Source organism: Symphalangus syndactylus, chromosome 20 (genome assembly GCF_028878055.3).
Source record: "Symphalangus syndactylus isolate Jambi chromosome 20, NHGRI_mSymSyn1-v2.1_pri, whole genome shotgun sequence".
NCBI classification, from domain to species: domain Eukaryota; kingdom Metazoa; phylum Chordata; class Mammalia; order Primates; family Hylobatidae; genus Symphalangus; species Symphalangus syndactylus.
Window position 1 is genome coordinate 63,876,563 of NC_072442.2, and position 20,253 is coordinate 63,896,815.

General features: G+C 50.5%; 1 protein-coding gene across 2 annotated transcripts in view; it reads right to left on the reverse strand.

Moving 5' to 3' along the window:
• SPNS3 (SPNS lysolipid transporter 3, sphingosine-1-phosphate (putative)) overlaps positions 1-20,253 on the reverse strand; it is a 52,947-nt gene that overhangs the window by 17,791 nt on the left and 14,903 nt on the right. For both annotated transcript variants that reach the window (XM_055257911.2, XM_055257912.2), the window contains exon 8: positions 17,066-17,255. In XM_055257911.2, the coding sequence (XP_055113886.2) occupies positions 17,066-17,255 (190 nt within the window). The remainder of the gene's footprint in view (positions 1-17,065; positions 17,256-20,253) is intronic.

Below are 20,253 nucleotides of genomic sequence, written 5' to 3' on the forward strand. Positions count from 1 at the left end.
CACTGCAACCTCTGCCTCCTGAGTTCAAGCGATTCTCAGCCTCAGCCTCCTGAGTAGCTGGGATTACAGGCGCCCACCACCACACCTGGGTAATTTTTGTATTTTTAGTAGAGACGGGGTTTCACCATGTTGACCAGGCTGGTCTCGAACTCCTGACCTCAAGTGATCCGCCTCAGCCTCCCAAAGTGCTGGGATTACAGGCATGAGCCACTACGCTGGCCTGATATACGAATTGTATCTCAATAAATCTATTTTTAAAAATTGCACTACCATATGACCCCGGTTTAATAAAACTATTTTTACCTAACCATAAGCCTGTGAATGTATAGAGAGACACATATACAGAATGATGGTTACCTAATTAAATAACAAATATAGAAGCAAAAAGGCCAAAATGTGAAGATTTATTCGTTCTTGTAGATGAAAATGTGAATAACGGTTATTTTCTTCTCTGTGCTTTTCTGCTTTTGCTTTTGTTTTTTTGGTGTCTCCCAAATAAAAATATAAAAGTCATTTGATACAACATGATACAGTGAATTGTTGGTCTCACTCTTGACCTCACCACGGTAGCACTGTGCATTCACGGCCTTGACTGACATGTGGAATGCGTCCAAGCTCGAGCTTCAGGTCTATGCTCATGCCCTTGGTGACCTCATTTGGTCTCATGGCTTTAAATAACCAGCCTAGACCTCTCGCCCGAACTCCAGACACATACATATCCAATTGCTTTTTTTTTTTTTTTTTTGAGATGGAGTCTCGCTCTGTCGCCCAGGCTGGCGTGCAGTGGCATGATCCTGGCTCACTGCAACTTCCACCTCCCAGGTCCAAGTGATTCTCATGCCTCAGCTTCCTGAGGAGCTGGGACTGGAGGCGCCCACCATCACCCCCGGCTAATTTCTATATTTTTAGTAGAGACGGGGTTTCACCATGTTTGCACTGGGCGCCTGGCCCAATTGCCTCTTAATATGTCCAGTTGAGGCCGGGCACAGTGGCTCACGCTTGTAATCCCAGCACTTTGGGAGGCCGAGGCAGGCGGATCACTCAAGCCCAGGAGTTCCAGAGCAGCCTGGGTAACATAGTGAAACCCCATCTCTACAAAAAAATACAGAAATTAGCTGGGCATGGTGGCTCACACCTGTAGTCCCAGCTACTCAGGAGGCTGAGGTGGGAGGATCCACTCGAGCCCAGAAGGTCCAGGATGCAGTGAGCCAAGATCGCGCCACAGCACTCCAGCCTGGGTGACAGAGCAAGAACCTGTCTTAGAAAACAGGTCCGAGGCCGAGTGCGGTGGCTCACACCTGGAATCCCAGCACTTTGGGAGGCTGAGGCGGGCAGATCACCTGAGGTCAGGAGTTGGAGACCAGCCTGGGCAACATGGTGAAACTCCATCTCTACCAAAAACACAAAATTAGCTGGGCCTGGTGGCGTGCCCCATAATCCCAGCTACTCGGGAGGCTGAGGCAGGAGAACCACTTGAACCCGGGAGGCGGAGGTTGCAGTGAGCCGAGATCATGCCATTGCCCTCCAGCCTCAGTGACAAGAGCAAAACTCCATCAAAAAAAAAAAAAAGAAAGAGAGAGAGAAAGAAAGAAAAGGGGTCCAGTTGAATGTCCTAAGAAGCACCTCAAAGGTAACATGTCTAAAATGGAACTGCTAATCCCTCCCTCCAAAACAAAAACCCCTACCCCTCCCTCAGTCTTCGCCCCCGCCCTGCCCCCTGCCCCGCAGTAAGTGGCAACTCCATATGCTTCTAGCTGCTCAGGGCAAAAACCTTGGAGCTGCCCTGTACTCCTCCCTTTCTTTCACACCCAGTCTGTCAGGAAACCCTGTTCATTCTACTTCCAAAATATACCCAGAATCTGACCACTTCTCCACACTTCCTCCATAGCTACCCTGGTCCAAGCCATCACTATCTCCTGCCTATATTACTACAAATCCTCTGGAGTGATTTCCCTGTTTCTGCCTTTATCCTCTTTCTTTCTTTTTTTTTAAATTTATTTTTTGTTTGCTTTTTAATTTTTTCTCTATGTTGCCCAGGCTGGTCTCAAACTCCTGAGTTTAAGCTCAAGCGATTCTCCTACCTCAGCTGCCCAAAGTGCTAGGAAGACGGGTGTGCGCCTCCATGCCCAGCCTGTCCTCTTTCATTCTATTCTCAACGTGGCAGCCAGAGAGAGCCTGTTAAACCACGTGGTCCATAAGCTACAAAATGGCCCCAAATTAATCAGGCCTCTTGACATTCACACTTTGTATGAAGTCCCCTGCCATGGTAAACTTGGGCTGGTCTTCTAACTTTCTTTGGCCAATAAAATCAGGTGGAAGTAGCCAGGTGCCGTCGCCCATGCCTGTAATCCCAGCACTCTGGGAGGCCGAGCCAAGTGGACCACTTTAGGTCAGGAGTTCGAGACCACCCTGGCCGACCAACATGGTGAAACCCCCCTCTCTACTAAAAATACAAAAATTAGCCGAGTGTAGTGGTAGGTGCCTGTAATCCCAGCTACTCTGGAGGCTGAGGCAGGAGAATCGCTTGAATTCAGGAGGCAGAGGTTGCAGTGAGCCGAGATCACACCACTGTACTCCAGCCTGGGCGACAAAGAGCGATTCTGTCATAAATAAATAAATAAATAAATAAATAAATAAATAAATAAAGTCAGGTGGAAGTGATGCTTTTCAAGTTCCTGGCCTGGGGCTTAACAGACTTTGCAACTTCCACTTTTGCTATCTTAGAGCATTGCCCTGAGATGGTCATATAAGGAAGCTGGGCTAGCCTAGGGGAGGGTGAGCAGCCACATGGAGAAGGATGAAGGGGACCCAGGGGACAGCCAGAGGTGAGTAAGGTCAGCGTGGACATTCCATTGCAGTAATCGTCCAGATGAAAGCAGCCACGTGAGTGGACACAGGCAAACCAGCAGAGGAACAATCCAGCCAGACCATGGAATCAGAAATAATTGGGCATTATCTTAAGCCACAAAGTTCTGGGGTGATTTTTTATGCAGCAGTAGATACCAGATACAACCCCTAAGTCAGATCCTCTCACCTCTGTGCTGGACACTCTGGTAGCTTCCAGTGTCAGTGACATGGGAAGCCAGAGTGAATCTATGTACGAGGCCCTCCATAATCCGCACCCTCACTCCCCCATCACTGTGACCTCTGACTTCACCGCCTCTACTGCTCCCTGGCTGACCCCATTCCAGCCACATTTCCCCAACACACCAGCCATGCATTCTCCCTCAGGGCCTCCGCACAGGCTGCCCTCCACATGGACTGCGCCTCCCTGCTCCACCCCATACCCACATGGCTCCTTCCCACACCTGCTTCTGGAGTGTCACCGTCTCAACAAGGCCTCCCCTGGCCCCTTGCATTGCCCCTTGTTGTTTTCTTTGTCCCCTTTCCCTGCTGTTGCTCTCCACAGAACTCATCCCCATCTAACATACTATGGTGTTTGTTTGCTTATTTATTGAGAGGGAATCTTGCTCTGTCACTAAGCTGGAGTGCAATGGCGCGATCTCAGTTCACTGCAACCTCCGCCTCCCATGTTCCAGCGATTCTCCTGCCTCAGCCTCCCGAGTAGCTGGGATTACAGGTGCCCACCACCATGCCCAGCTAATTTTTGTATTTTTGGTAGAAGCAGGGTTTCACCATGTTGGCCAGGCTGGTTTCGAACTCCTGACATCAAGTGTTCTGCCTGCCTCAGCCTCCCAAAGTGCTGGGGTTACAGGTGTGAGCCACTGTGCCTGGCCTTTTTTTTTTTTTTTTTTTTTTTTTTAAGACAGAGTCTCGTTCTGTCACCCAGGCTAGAGTACAAAGGTGTGATCTCAGCTCACTGCAACCTCTGCCTCCCAGGCTCAAGTGATTCTCCTGCCTCAGCCTCCCAAATAGCTGGGATTACAGGCATGTGCCACCATGCCTGGCTAATTTTTGTATTTTTAGTAGAGGCAGGGCTTCACCATGTTGGCCAGGCTGGTCTCAAACCCCTGACCTCGTGATCTGCCCACCTCGGCCTCCCGAAGTGCTGGGATTACAGGAGTGAGCTACCGTGCCTGGCCTATGGTGTTCATTTTCCATGTTTATTGTATTACACACACATACTTTTGCCTGCTTTGTTCATGCTGTACCCCAGTGCCTGGAACGGCATCTGGCAAAGAGGAGGTGCTGGGGAAAGATTTCATATGGGAGTGGACATTGCTGCTCTTCCTGGTGGAGACCTGCGTCTCAGCCACCTGGCCATGGCCACAGGCTTAGGCCCTTAGAGATCTCAAGCACACCTGCTCCCTCAGCGCACTCGAGTCCGGGTTTCTCACCATGAGACCGAAAGAGCAGCATGGAATTAGAGACCCACCCCTACCCTGGTGGGCTTCGCCGCTGTGCACACAAACACTTTCCCATGCAATGTCAGATGTCAGCAGGGCCCAGGGGACAGGAGGGAAGGAAGGCCTGGGGCATGATGGGAGATTGCATTTTCCAAAGATAGTCACTGAAATACTTCCATTCCATAAGTTCTTTCAGATCACTGATACTCTCATCAAAAGATAGAGTCCATTTCTTTTTTTTTTTGAAATGGAGTCTCACTCCCTCACCCAGGCTGGAGCGCATTGGTGGCGATCCCACCTCCCTGCAGCCTCCGCCTCCTGGGTTCAAGTGATTCTCCCCCCTCAGCCTTCCAAGTAGCTGGGATTACAGGCACCTGCCATCATGCCAGGCTAATTTTTGTATTTTTGTAGAGACGGGGTTTTGCCCTGTTGGCTAAGCTGGTCTTGAACTTCTCATCTCAGGTAATCCTCCCGCCTCAGCCTCCCAAAGTGTTGGGATCACAGGTGTAAGCCACTGCGCATGGCCTAGAGTCCATTTCTTTGCCCCACTAATCTGAGCAGAAGTTGTGCTCAGGTGAAAAAAAAAAAAAAAAAATAGAATGCAGAGAATGCAAGTTACATTCAGGTAACTTTCAAGGGTAGGTCATAAAAGGCAGCACAGTTCTACCTGGCCCACTATCTCAGAACATTAGTCCTTGTTTAACCCGGCCACCATGCTGTGAGGAAGCACAGACCACACGGAGAGGCCACAGACAGGTGTACCAGCCAATGCTAAGGTCTCAGTCAACAGCTGAATCGACTGCCAGGCAGGCCCCACCCCTTTGATAATCCAGCCCCTCACCCTTATCCAGCCTAGCTAACACCAAGTGGAAAAGAGATGTCATCCCCTCTTGCTCTCAAGCCTGGCCCAAACTGCAAATGTGTGAGCAAAATAAATGTTTTTGTTGTTTTAAGCCATTAAGTTTTGTTACATATGCATAGTAATTAGAACAGGCTCAGCCGGGCGTGGTGGCTCACACCTGTAATCCCAACACTTTGGGAGGCCAAGGCGGGTGGATCACCTGAGATCAGAAGTTGGAGACCAGCCTGGCCAACATGGTGAAACCCTATCTCTACTAAAAATACCAAAAATCAGCCGAGCATAGTGGTGGGTGCCTGTAATCCCAGCTACTCAGGAGGTTGAGACAGGAGAATCACTTGAACCTGGGAGGCGGAGGTTGCAGTGAGCTGAGATTGTGCCACTGCACTCCAGCCTGGTCAACAAGAACAAAACTCTGTCTCAAAAAAAAAAAGAACAGGCTCAAAATTTGCTTATCTCTTTAATGAAGCCATGAGGTGAAGAGTAGCACTCCCATTTTCTTGCTAAGAAAATCGAGGCTCAGCAAGGTCAAGATCTTGCCCTAGGTCACACAAGTCACACAACTGCTAAGGAAAGAAGAAGGAATGATGGCCAGGTCTTTCAGACACATCATGGCATGCTCCCTCCCATGCCCCACTCCTGCCCCTCCACCTTGACCACAAAGCCCACCTAAGGGGGGATAGCCAACGTTCAGCCACATCCTCCAGCCACCAGGTCAGTGACAGTGGAGGCCCTGCTTTGGGTGCAGTTCCTCCTCTGAGCACAAACCCCTTCTCCTCTGAAGGGCAGCAGCTCTGGGAAGAAGGCCAAGGAAGGTGGTATAAGCCAAGACCTGCTGTGTGCGTGTCTGGACCCTAATTAACAGCCGAGAAGTCCACTTCCCTTGCCAAGAGGACTGGAAAGATGGAAGAGATGGAACCCTCTGTTTCTGTAGGTGGCCACAGGGCATGGGCTCCCCCGGGGAAGGCCCCGGACCAGACTTTATATTCTCAGAAAAGCTCATTTCCATGAAACAAGCAGCATGATTTGGCCCCTACTTCAGGAAATCTGGAAACAGACACACAGTGCCACCAAAAATCATCCTGCCCACACCATGCAGTTACAGGCACAAAAGTAGCAGGAGAAAAGCTATACTTAGCTGCAGGCGCACATGTGCACACAGGCACACCCCACGCAGTTATCTGCATGTCCTGAGGGGGGTGTGCACGCTTGTGCACAGATAAGTGTACAAAACAGCACACATCGACACACTCATACACACTATGCCCAGACATACACACAAATTAAAATACATATAGTTGTACATACAATATACATTTAGCATGTATATCATGCTAAATGTATATTATATGTACAAGTATATTCTTTTTTTTTTTTTGAGATGGAGTCTCACTTTGTCGCCCCGGCTGGAGTGCAGTGGCACAATCTTGGCTCACTGCAACCTCCACCTCCCAGGTTCAAGCGATTCTCCTACCTCAGCCTCCAAAGTAGCTGGGATTAAAGGCACACACCGCCACGCCCAGCTAAATTTTTAATATATTTTTAGTGGGGACAGGGGTATGGGAAAGAGCATGTTGGCCAGACTGGTCTCAAACTCATGACCTCAAGTGATTCGCCCACCTTGACCTCCCAAAGTGCTGGGATTACAGGCATGAGCCATCGTGCCTGGCTAGTATATTCAGGTTTTTTTTTTTTTTTTTTTTTTTTGAGACAGAGTCTTACTTTGTTGCCCAGGCTAGAGTGCAGTGGCGCAATCTCGGCTCACTGTGACCTCCACCTCCTGAGCTCAAGCGATTCTCCTGCCTCAGCCTCCTGACTAGCTGGGATTACAGGCGCCACCACCATGCCCGGCTAATTTCTGTATTTCCAGTAGAGACGGGGTTTCACCATGTTGGCCAGGCTGGTCTTGAACTCCTGACCTCAAGTGATCCACCCACCTTGGCCTCCCAAAGTGTTGGGATTACAGGTGTGAGCCACTACGCCTGGCCAGTATATTCATTTTAATGTATACACACAAGAATGAACATATACACACTCATATTAGATGCATGCACACACTAGCACACATGCCTACCTTCCCATGGGCCCTTCCCGAGAAGAGTTTGGAGCCTGTCTCCCCAGGACTTACTCCTTCAACAGCAGAAATCATGCAGGAAGGACTTTGGTTCCTGCAATCTGAGAAGTGAAGGGATGGATGGATGGACGGATGGATGGATGGATGGATGGATGGATGGATGGATGGATTGATTGGTGGATGGATGGATGGATGGATGGATGGATGGATGGATGGATGGATGGATGGATTGGTGGATGGATGGATGGATGGATGGATGGATGGATGGATGGATTGGTGGATGGATGGATGGATGGATGGATGAATTGGTGGATGAGTGGATGGATGGATAGATGGATAGATTGGTGGATGAATGGACGGATGGATGGGTGGATGGATAGATTGGTGGATGGATGGATGGATGGAAGGACGGACGGACGGACGGATGGACGGACGGACGGACGGATGGACGGATGGATGGATTGGTGAGTGGGTGGATGGATGAGTAGAAGAAAGTAAGGTGACATCACATATTCAACAGAAGCCAATTCCTCAGCACCCTCTGGACACCCATCCTAATGCTGACTCCTTTTGCTCCCCAAAAATGTTCTCACCCTTTGAAGTTTTAGGGATGATTCCATATCCCCTGGACTTCTGACTCCTTATCCAACTGTCTACTAACACCTCCACTTGGATATCAACCTCCCCTGACAAACTCAGAATGTATAAAACCAAGCTGTTGACCTTCCCCAAAACACTTGCTGCTCCTGCTCCCTTTCCTGCCTCAATTAATGGGCCCTCGCCGGTTCCAGCTGCTCATGCCAATACCTGGAACTCACCTCTGACTCTTCTTTCATACTCCTCCTGGAATTCATCAGGAAATTCTGATAGCTCTACCTTCAAAATACATATGTAATCCAACTGCCTCTCACAATCTCCATTGTTGCCACTCTGGTTCAAACCCCATCATCTCACCTGCATTCTAGCAACAGCCTCCTCACTCCTCTCTGCTTCTGTCCTTGCCCCCAGGTCTATTCTCAACAGAGTAGCCACAGTGATTCTACTCAGCATAAGCCAGCCAGATGGGGTGGCTCACTCCTATAATCCTAACGCTTAGGGAGGCTGAGGCAGGAGGATTGCTTGAAACCAGGAGCTCAAGCCTGGGAAAAAAAGCAAGACCCTGTCTCAAAAAAAAAAAAAAAGAAAAAGAAAAAAAGAAAAGAAAAAAAAGCAAATAGTAGAAAAAAATTGATGAAACCAAAAGTTGATTCTTCGAAAAGATCAGCAAGATAGACAAACCTTTAGACAAACTGACCGAGAAAAAAAGACTCGAACTACTAAAATTAGGAATGAAAGGGAGGACATTACTACTCACCTTACAGAAATTAAAAGAATTAGAAGGAACTGTTATATAAACTATTGTGTGCCAACAAATTAGATTAACCTAGAATAAATGTACAAATTCCTAAAAAGATACAAACTATTGAAACAACTCAAGAAGAAATAGAACATTTGAATTGACCTATAACAAGTAAATATTGAGTTAGCAATCAAAAAACTTTCCACAAACAGAAGCCCAGAACCAGATGGCTTTGCTGGTGACTTCTTCCAAATGTTTAAAGATGAATTAACAAATTCTTCATGAAGTCTTCCAAAAAACAGAAAAGGAAGGAACACTTGCCAACTCATTACAAGGCCACTACCCTGATACCAAAACCAGACGAAGACACCACAAGAAAACTGCAGACCAGTATCTCCTATGAATGTACATGCAAAAATCCTCAACAAAATACTACGAACTCAAATCCAGCAATTCAGCCGGGCGCAGTGGCTCACACCTGTAATCCCAGCACTTTAGTAGGTTGAGGCAGGCAGATCACAAGGTCAGGATATCGAGATCATCCTGGCTAACACAGTGAAACGCCGTCTCCACTTAAAAAAAAAAAAAAAAAAAATTAGCCAGGCGTGGTGGCAGGTGCCTGTAGTCCCAGCTACTCGGGAGGCTGAGGCAGGAGAATGGTGTGAACCCGGGAGGCGGAGCTTGCAGTGAGCCGAGATCACACCACTGCACTCCAGCCTGCCTGGGCCACAGAGCAAGACTCCATCTCAAAAAAAAAAAAAAAAAATCCAGCAATACATAAAAGTGATTACCCACCATGACCATGGCAAACATATCCCAAGAATGCAAGGTTGGTTAAACATATATGTATCAGTCAATGTAATAAACTGTAGAAATTGAATAAAGGACATAACTACATGATCATTTCAATAGATGCAGAAGTCAAAAGCCAGATGTCCCACTTCTTAGAACAAAACTCCATCTCACCCAATGCCCACAACATCCTACACGATCTGGCACCCATCATCTCTCTGTCCTCACCTCCCTCTCCCACTTCTGTCTCTGCACTAATCACAGTAGCCACCTTGTTGTTATTCAAACCCATTGGGTACACTCCTGACTCAGGGCCTTCACGGTTGCTATTCCCTCTACCTGGAACACTGTTCCCCCGAATATCCACATAATTCACTACTTCACCCTCTACAGGTCTTTATTCAACAATTACCTTCTCAGTGAGGCCTCTCTGGCCACCCTACAAAAAATTGCTACCCTATCCTCCCAATACTCACACTCTCCCTATTTCCTTCCTGACAATACTTATCTCCTAAGCCTTTATTATTATCTGAAATACTCTGAATTTTACAATAAAATTCACAATACTTATAAATCTTGCTTGTTATCTATCTCTCCCAACTAGAATGTAAGTTACCTCAGGACAGAGACATTTTTATCTGTTTTATTCACTGCTACATCAATGGCATTTGTTTATTCATTTATTTATTCATTTAGAGATGGTGTCTCGCTCTGTCTCCCAGGCTGGAGTGCAGTGGCGCAATCTCGGCTCACTGCAACCTCCACCTCCTGGGTTCAAGTGATTCTCCTGCCTCAGCCTCCCGAGTAGCTGAGACCACAGGCACACACCACCATGCCCAGATAATTTTTTGTATTTTTAGTAGAGACATGGTTTTGCCGTGTTGCCCAGGCTGGTCTTGAACTCCTGACCTCAGGTGATCCGCCTGCCTCGGCCTCCCAAAGTGCTGGGATTACAGGTGTGAACCACCACACCCAGCTGCCTATATCTATAGCATTTAAACTAGTATGCCACTTAACTGACAATCAATAAATATTGGTTGAATAAACAAATGAATACAGTTTGTCACTCGACTCTTCACACAGCCAGCAGTGACTTACCTCACCCACCCGTCCATGTGCCTGACACTGTGCTTCAAGCTGGAGTGCAGAGAAAGATTAGAACCAGACCTGGACCCTGCTAAAACTCACAGACAGGGCTGGGAGAGGAGTCAGAACGTACGTAACTGAGACCCCAGGAAGACAACGCTGGGCTCACTAAAGGCAGGAGGGAGAGAGGGTCAGGCCCAGCAACCAGGGAGGAATCCATAGAGAGATGGTGGTAAGCTGGCCCTTGAAGGCCTAGAATGCTTTGGACACATGGAGAAGGGAGTGAGGATGGGGAAAGAGAGGGAGAGTGGAGGCATGACTAGGGAATCAAGAGGGGGCCTGCGTGGCGGGACTGCAGTGGAGGAATAAGGCTCCTAAGGTTATCAGAGAAGTTCATGAGGGGCTTTAAATGCCGGGATAAGGGGCTGGGCCTAGTTCCAGAGGCACCAGGGAGCCATGCAAGGCTTTTGAGCAGGAAAGGGTGGTGGTGTCAGAAAGCTCACTCTGTAAGCCAGGCACAGTGACACATGCCTGTAATTCCAGCTACTCGGGAGGCAGTGTGGGCAGGGTCACTTGAAGCCAAGAGTTCAAGACCAGCCTGGGCAACACAGGGAGACCCTGTCTGGAGGGAGGGAAGGAAGGAAGGAAGGAAGGAAGGAGAGAAGGAAGGAGGGAAGGAGGGAAGGAAGGAAGGAAGGAAGGAAGGAAGGAGGGAGGGAAGGAGGGAGAAAGGGAGGGAGGGAGGGAGGGAAGGAAGGAAGGAGGGAGGGAGGGAGGGAAGGAAGGAAGGAAGGAGGGAAGGAAGGAAGGAAGGAGGGAAGGAGGAAGGAAGGAAGGAGGGAAGGAGGAAGGAAGGAGGGAAGGAAGGAAGGAAGGAGGGAAGGAAGGAAGGAAGGAAAGAAGGAAGGAAGGAAGGGAAGAGGAAGGAAGGAGGGAGGGAGGGAAGGAGGGAGAGAGGGAGGGAAGGGGGGAGAGAGGGAGGGAGGGAGGGAGGGAAGGAAGGAAGGAGGGAGGGAAGGAAGGAAGGAGGGAGGGAGGGAGGGAAGAAGGAAGGAAGGAGGGAAGGAAGGAAGGAAGGAAGGAAGGAGGGAAGGAAGGAAGGAGGGAAGGAAGGAAGGAAGGAAGGAAGGAAGGAAAGAAGGAAGGGAGGAAGGGAGGAAGGGAGGAAGGAAGGAAGGAAGGAAGGAAGGAAGGAAGGAGGAAGGAAGGAAGGAGAGAAAGAAGGAAGGAAGGAGGGAAGAAGGAAGGAGGGAAGGAGGGAAGGAAGGAAGGAGGGAAGGAAGGAAGGAGGGAAGGAAGGAAGGAGGGAAGGAAGGAAGGAGGGAAGGAAGGAAGGAAAAGAAGGAAGGAAGGGAAGGAAAAGAAAGAAAGGAAGAAAAGAAAGAAAGAAAGAAAGAAAGAAAGAAAGAAAGAAAGAAAGAAAGAAAGAAAGAAAGAAAGAAAGGGAGGGAGGGAGGGAGGGAGAGAGAGAGGGAGAGGAAGGAAGGGAGGGAGGGAAAGAAAAGAAAAGAAAGAGAGAAAAAGCAAGCAATCTAGCTAGCTCACTCTGGCAGTGTGTGAAGAACAGAAGAACAGATTGCAGTGGGTGAGCAGGAAGACAAGGAGACCAGGAAGGTGGCTTCTAGAACAGTTCTGGAGAAAGACAGCAAGGCATGAGCCAGGGAAGGGCAGAGAGGATGGAGAGGAAAGGGTAGGCCTGGGAGAGGTCAAGGGCTTTGTGACTGACAGTTGTTGGGGAGGAAGGACTGAAGCCTGACTCTCAGGTCAGAACATCCGAGCATTCTACGGAGGCACAGACAGAGCCATGGGGTGGGGGCGGGATGGCAGCACCTCTGGAGGGTTAGAGTTCTGGCCGCAGAGGCTCAGCGTCGGGTGGGTACCATGCCAGACCCAGCAGCTTCCCAGCGCCAGAGGATGGATGCACTCTGGCCCTGCCTGCCTTTCTACCCCTCAGCCCCAACCCCCAGGGCAGGCCTAAAGAAGAGTTTCTCCAGCTGGCTTTGGTGGCCAAGATGCAATGTCATTTCTAGATGAGCCAACCAGCTCTGGAGATGCGCCAGGCTGCAGGGTGCAGGGGGTGGGGTGGGGGGGCAGCTGTGTCCCCAAAACACAGGCAAGGAGCACCTCCCAGAACCAACCAAGACAGTGGCAGAAGCAGGGCTGGCAGGGGGCCCCCAGCCCCAGCTGGCTGGTACAGGGACAGCTTTGATGGGGCCTCCATCTGCCTGGGCCTCAGCCTCCCTGCGAGGTCAGGCCCCACCAGCCCCCATCAGCTCCCACCAGCTAGAAGTGATGGTCCCCTCCCTCGGTCAATAAGCATTAAGGGATTTACTAGTGCCTGCGGTGTGCGCAGGTCTGTTTCTGGGTCAGTGCACTATGAAGGACACAGACTTTGGAGGTGTCACAGCCAAGTTGGAGGTTGTTTGATTGATTGTTTGTTTGTTTTGAGACAGGGTCCTACTCTGTCACCCAGGCTGGAGTGCAGTGGCATGATCAGAGCTCACTGCAGCCTCTATCACTCGGGCTCAAACAATCCTCCAGCCTCAGCCTCCCCAGTAGCTGGGACTACAGGCATGTGCCGCCATGCCCAACTAATTTTTTAATTTTCTGTAGAGACAGGGTCTTGCTACATTGTCTAGGCTGGTCTCTAACTCCTGAGCTCAAGTGATCCTCTCACTTTGGCCTCCCAAAATACTGGAATTCCAGACGTCAGCCACTGCACCCAGCCAGGTGTTGGAGTTTTGTCTGTCCCACTATTTACCTTATTCTATCTGCGGGCTTCAGTTTTCCAACCTGTCAAATGGCACAAGAAAAAACCTTCCAGGCCGGGCGTGGTGGCTCATGCCTGTAATCCCAGCACCTTGGGAGGCCGAGGTAGGCAGATCACTTGAGGTCAGGAGTTCCAGACCAGCCTGGTCAAAATGGTGAAACACCATCTCTACTAAAAATACAAAAAGTAGCCGGGTGTGGTGGCATGGGCCTGGAATCCCAGCTACTCAGGAGGCTGAGATAGGAGAATCACTTGAACCTGGGAGGCAGAGGTTGCAGTGAGCTGAGATCGCTCCACTGCACTCCAGCCTGGGCAACAGAGTGAGACTCTGTCTCAAAAAAAAAAAAAAAAAAAAACACAAAAACAAAAACATAAAAACACAACAATTAGTGGCATGCACCTATAATCCCAGCTGCTGGGGAGGCTGAGGCAGGAGAATCGCTTGAACCTGAGAGGTAGAGGTTGCAATGAGTCTAGATCATGCCACTGTACTCCAGCCTGGGCAACAGAGAGAGACTCTGTCTCAAAAAATAAAATAATAAAATATGAAAAGAAAAAACCTTCCCCACAAAAGTGTCAGTCGTGAGGACTAAATAAGAGCACGTGCAGAAGAGAATGACAAGACTTTCTAGTCTTCAGGAATTTCCACAGAGACCCAAGGCTGAGAACAAGGGATGAGCAGCTCCTACACCTCAAGAGAGGTGCCAGCACACCTTCAGGACTCGGTGAGACAACAGTTATCCCATTTGGCCCCCCGCCGCTTGCATAGAAGTCATGCCCAGGGGAGGATTTATTGAAAGAGTTCTGCTCTTGACCAGGTGCGGTGGCTCGTGCCTGTAATCCCAGCACTTTGGGAGGCTGAGATGGGCAGATCACTTGAGGACAGGAGTTCGAGACCAGACTGGGCAACATGGTGAAACCCCATCTCTACTATAAATACAAAAATTAGCCAGGTGTGGTGGTGCACGCCTGTAGTCCCAGCTGTTCAGGAGGCTGAGGCAAGAGGATTCCTGGAGCCCAGGAGTTCAAGACCAGTCTGAGTAACATAGTGAGAGCCCCCACCTCTAAAAAAGTTAATAGATAAAGAATAAAGAGTTCTACTCTTAAGCTGAGTGAGGGGCTTCAGGTGACACTCACCCCCCACAGGGGGCAGTGCTTGCCAGAAAGGAAGCTGGCCTTTTCTCCCAGGCTGGACGCCGGTTAAATGCTGAGCCTCCTATACCAGGACAGCCTGAGGGGCGTGCACAGAAGATGTCTTCAGGACACTCAGACGCATGTCATCTGGCATTCGGGGAGAACGGACCCTGGGGCCTGACTCCTCCCAGGGAAGTCTGCGGGTGGGGATGCCAGATGGAGTAGTCTGCAGTGTTGTGGGAGGGGAGAGGGCGGCAGTGGGGGAGGCCTCCCTTCCTGACCTCCTACAGGGCTCAGATGGACACCGCGGAGGGAGACAAGGTGCTCATGAGAGGGGGCCCCCTGCAGGATTGCCTACCCGGGCAAGACGGCCTGGCTGGAAAGGCAACCCTTGCATCAAGGAATTGGGCAAAGCAAAAACCAGGGCCAGAGACCCCAAAATGCCCACAAAGTGCAACCCCCATACCCTGCCTCTGGGCATCTGCCACATGGGGGGCATTGACAGTCAGCAGAAACACTCTGGACACAGGCAATACTTGGCCAGTTCTCAGTCATCCTTCCTTGCCTGCTTTTCTCTGGAGAGGACAGAATCGCAAGGGGAGGGGAGATGTCGGGGGTGTGGGGTGGAAGATGGAACAAGGAGAACAAAACCGGACTACAGCCCCGCCTCTTCCCAAGGCAGTTTTCTGGTCCTGATAGAAGCTTTGTTTGGGGCTGGGTGTGGTGGCTCACACCTGTAATCCCAGCACTTTGGGAGGCCGAGACAGGCGAATCGCCTGAGGTCAGGAGTTTGAGACCAGCCCGGCCAACGCGGTGAAACCCCATCTCTATTAAAATTACAAAAATTAGCTGGGCGTGGTGGCTTGCACATGTAATCCCAGCTACTTGGGAGGCTAAGGCAGGGGAATCACTTGAACCCAGGAGGCGGAGGTTACCGTGAGCTGAGATCGTGCCACTGCACTCCAGCCTGGGCAACAGGGTGAGACTCAGTCTCAAAAAAAAAAAAAAGGCAGGGTGCAGTGGCTCACGACTGTAATCCCAGCACTTTGGGAGGCTGAGGTGGGTGGATCACGAGGTCAGGAGTTCAAGACCAGCCTGGCCAACATAGTGAAACCCCGTCTCTACTAAAAATACACAAAAAAATTAGCCGGGCTTGGTGGTGGGGGCCTGTAATCCCAGCTACTTGGGAGGCTGAGTCAGGAGAATCACTTGAACCCAGGAAGTGGAGGTTGCAGTGAGCCGAGATCGTGCCACTGCACTACAGCCTGGGCAACAGAGCAAGACTATGTCTCAGAAAAAAAAAAAAAAAAAAAAGCTTTATTTGGAAGCAGGGCTAAAGTTGTTTTGATTTCAATGGGACCAGACTGTTTAGTTCATGTGTGTGACTGAAGAAGCGATGGGCTCTGGCCATGGGTGGGAGATGCAGCCAAACTAGTGTGAGGACAATAAAGTTGTGGCTGGTTTACTTTTCCAAAGTCCAACCTGGTTAACACGTGCAAGCGCATCTGTGTCTGCAGCCACAGGGCCCAGGGCCACGGAGCTGGGAAAGGAGGAGAGGTCTAGCCCCTCTGCTTGTGGCTGGGCTGGCATCATCTTCCCAGAATCAGTGGCCCTTTCCCATGTTGGGGGACAGGCAGGGCTGGGGCTCTGGGGAGCCAGGGACACGGCTGCACACAGGGACCCTCTGGCTCTGGTCCCACCCTTTGGGCTCCCTGTCTGTGGACAGGCCCCATAAACCTCGGTGCCTCATGGGACCCAAACAGGTGCTGAGCCCAAGTGGGAACATGAATTCTGGTGTGAGGATAGAGTGGTAGGGGAAGGCTTTTGGAGGAAGTGGACTTTGAGTTGAGTCTTGCAGAAGGAGGATTTCAGGATGCACAAAAGAGGAACTGGTGCTCTTGGTGGAAGAAATGGACACGTGCAAAGTCTGGGAAGTGTGTGTGCCCACGCAGCTGGCATAGCCAGAGTGTGAGGCCCATGAAGGGGTGTGATGGGATGTGGATTTGGAACACTTGATATTACCATGATTATCGCCCTTAAAGTAGCATCCATATTGGCTATAAGCAATCTGGGCCTTGCTTCCCTCCTCTGTAACCTGGAGAGAACTGCTCTACTTTTTCTTGGGCCCACAATATACCCTGGCAACAAATGAGTCCTATTTTCTCAAACTAACACATTAACCCAATGCTCAGAGGACACCTTTTACAGTCAGAAAAGCTCAGGCTCAAATCCCAGTTCTGCCCCTTCCTCACCGTGGAACTCCTGGTAAGCTTCTCTCTCTTTTTCTCCCCCAAGATGGAGTCTTGCTCTGTCGCCCAGGCTGGAGTGTAGTGGCGCAATCTCAGCTCACCGCAACCTCTGCCTCCTGGGTTCAAGCGATTCTCCTGCCTCAGCCTCCCAAGCAGCTGAGATTACAGGTGCCCGCCACCATGCCCAGCTAATTTTTTGTATTTTTAGTAGAGATGGGGTTTCGCCATATTGGCCAGGCTGGCCTTGACCTCCCAAAGTGCTAGGATTACAGACGTGAGCCACCGCGTCCAGCCAAGCTTCTCTTTCCTGATCTCTAAAATGGGGATAACAAGCTCTACCCAGAAGGAGTGATCAACAGAATGTACATAAAGGCCAGGCACAGCGTGAGCCTGTGGAAACAGGAGTTCCTCGCCCCCCTGACCCTGTCCCCACCTCCAAAGAGGCTCTCACTTACATAGGAGGCCAGCAGGGTGGTTGGGGCCAGGACGAGAGCCAGGTAGAGGCAGGGGGCTGTGGCAAGCAGGCTGGAGGCGCAGATGAGGGGCTCAGCTCTTGGAATGACTTTCTTGTACCTCCTCGCAGCTTCTGCCCCCAAGATGACCCCAATGACGCCGGTCATGATGGTCAGTGACCCAAAAATCAGGCTGATGGGGAACAGCACAGAGGGGTTGGTCAGCTGGGTGAGCTCAGCATAGGGACCCTTCACCCTGCTCCCAGCCCCAGGTCTAGCCACTCGGCTCAAGTGCATGATCTGGTGTCTACAGGGAATATGGCTGTGGGCCCCTGACCTGACCGAGACCTTACTCACCCTCCTCACTGATGCTCCCAGGGCCTGGGGACCCTGACTAGGGACCAATGTCCCACTGCCCTCCCCCACTCCCTTTCCTGCCTCATCCCCTGTCTCATCCTGGGGATCCCACTGGCCATGTGGGTGATCACCCTGCACCCCAGGTCCCAGCCTGCCTCATCTTCATTGACCCTTACCCTTTCACCCCCCAAAACTGCCCCACTCAAAATCTGAATTCCAGGGTCCCACCCTGGCCCCAACTTTCTCTCTTTCCAGCTCCCAGTACTAAGAGGAATGGAGGGAAGCGAACACGTATTTACTGAGCCCCTGTGATACACCCGGCCCTTCTCTGGGCCCTCCACAAGCCCTCCCTCCTGGAATCCCATCCTTCCACTCCTTGTCTTTGAACCCCTCTCAGGCAGCCCCTACCTGACTTCCGTCCCTTTCCCACCCACTTTTAGACCCACTTCTACTCTGTTTGGCTTCCCCTTGTACATCCTTCCTGTGGAGACCTGTCCCTCCAAAATAACCTCCACACAGGCTCCCCAAAAGTGCATTCTATAGTGGCAGGAGATCTGTGGTGGGAGGAGTTTAAGATCAGAAAGATCTCGTCTCTACAAAAAATTTTTAAATTATCCAGCCTTGGTGGCATGCACCTGTAGTCCCAGCTACTCAGGAGGCTGAGGCGGGAGGATCACTTGAGCTCAGAAGTTCGAGGCCACAGTGAGCTATGATCATACCACTGCACTCCAGCCTGGGCAACAGAGCAAGAACCTGTCTCTAAAAACAAAATCAAAAACACAGACCTGACCATGTCCCCGCCCACCTCCTGCCTAAAATTCTCCACCAGCTTTCAGACACCCACTAGATTTGTCCACAGTTCCATATGGTGTACATTGTTCTTCGTGATATGACTCTGGCTCACATCAACCCCAGGTCCCAGCTCTATTTTCTTCCCCCAAACTAGTTGCTCTCCCCTCCCGACTGCCCTCCACATACTTTCATTCCTCTGCCTAGAACACCCTTCACTAGTTTTTGACCTATCAAACTCCTACTCATCCTTCAAGACCTAGCACAGCCTACTTGGGGATGCCCTTCCTTTGTTCCCTTGCTGATCCCTTCACTCCCATCAGTTCCCACAGCACATTCTGCGTCTGTCATCAGATTCATTCACTGGCCTGGGAATCCCTAGAGAACAGTAACAGGTTTGGTTTCCTCTCTTGACTGTCTGCTGGACGCATAGAGCCGGGCACATGAGAGATGTGTGTTGAGAAAGTGAACTCACTGATTCCTCCTACAATTCGCAGATGGGTAGGTGAGCAAGGTGAGGCTGAGAAAGGTCAAGGCCAAGATTACCCAGCTGGTAAATCACAGACCAGGATTTGAATACACATCTTCACCCTCCTGGTCCATTCTGCAACCTCCAGCCCCTTTTTAAAGGAGATCAAAGGGGCCAGGCGAGGTGGCTTACGGTTATAATCCCAGGACTTTGGGAGGCCGAGGTGGGTGGATCACTTGAGGTCAGGAATTCAAGACCAGCCTGGCCAACCCAGCAAAACCCCATCTCTACTAAAAAAAAAAAAAAAAATACAAAAATTAGCTGGGAATGGTGGTGGGCACCTGTAATCCCAGCCTACTCAGGAGGTTGAGGCAGGAGAATCACTTGAATCCGGGAGGTGGAGGTTGCAGTGAGCTGAGATCGCACCACTGCACTCCAGCCTGGGCAAGAGAGCGAGACTCCATCTCAAAAACCAAACCAAACCAAACAAATAAAGGAGCTCAAAGGGAATGCTGAGACTGTGCCCAGCATGAACTCTTGAAAACACCAGTCTAACTAGGGTCTCTCCAGCCCCTCAGCAGCTCCCTGTTGTCCTCGGAGCAAGCTCCTGACCAGTGCTGATGGCTCTGTGGGACTGGTCCATGCTGACCGACGTAGCTTGCCCTCTCTTCTCCCACCCTCGCTTTGCACAAATGACGGAGAATTCTCTAAATCTCTACTAAAAGTACAAAAATTAGCTGGGCGTGGTGGTGCGCACCTGTAGTCCCAGCTACTCGGGAGGCTGAGGCAGGAGAATCGCTTGAACCCGGGAGGCGGAGGTTGCAGTGAGCCGAGATTGTGCCACTGCACTCCAGCCTGGCAACACAGCAAGACTCTGTCTCAAATTTAAAAAAAGAAGAAGAAGTGCTTTCCAAACCTTCCCACCTTCCACGCTGGGCGAGGTCTGGCTCAGCCCAGTCAAATGACCCAAATCCCGGGTGTATGCTGGCTGCCTCTGAGTCCTGGTCCGAGCTGACCGTGGCAGGTTCTTGAGTTATTCGTGAGACTTAGGATGGATTATTTAGACAGGCTGCCTGAAAAGGCACCCCCGCCAGCCCCCGAGTGGGAGGTGCAGCCAGAGGACACGCCCCAGCTACCCAGCCCTTCATTCATGTTCCCTCTATCCACACAGGGCCTTCCCAGCATCACAGACTCACAGCCAAGAAAGCCCTTAATTATCTGTAAGTTCAGCCGGGCGCGGTGGCTCACGCCTGTAATTCCAGCACTTTGGGAAGCTGAGGTGGGCCAATCATTTGAGGTCAGGAGTTTGAGACCAGCCTGCCCAACATGATGAAACCCCATCTGTACTAAAAATACGAAAAAAAAAATTAGCCAGGTGTGGTGGCACATGCCTGTAATCTTAGCTACTCGGGAGGCTGAGGTAGGAGAATCACTTGAACCCGAGAGGTGGAGATTGCAGTCAGCCAAGATTGTGCCATTGCACTCCAGCCTGGGCAACAAGAGTGAAACTCTGTCTCAAAAAAAATAAATAAATAAAATAAAATAAAAATAGCCAGGCATGGTGGCGTGTGCCTGT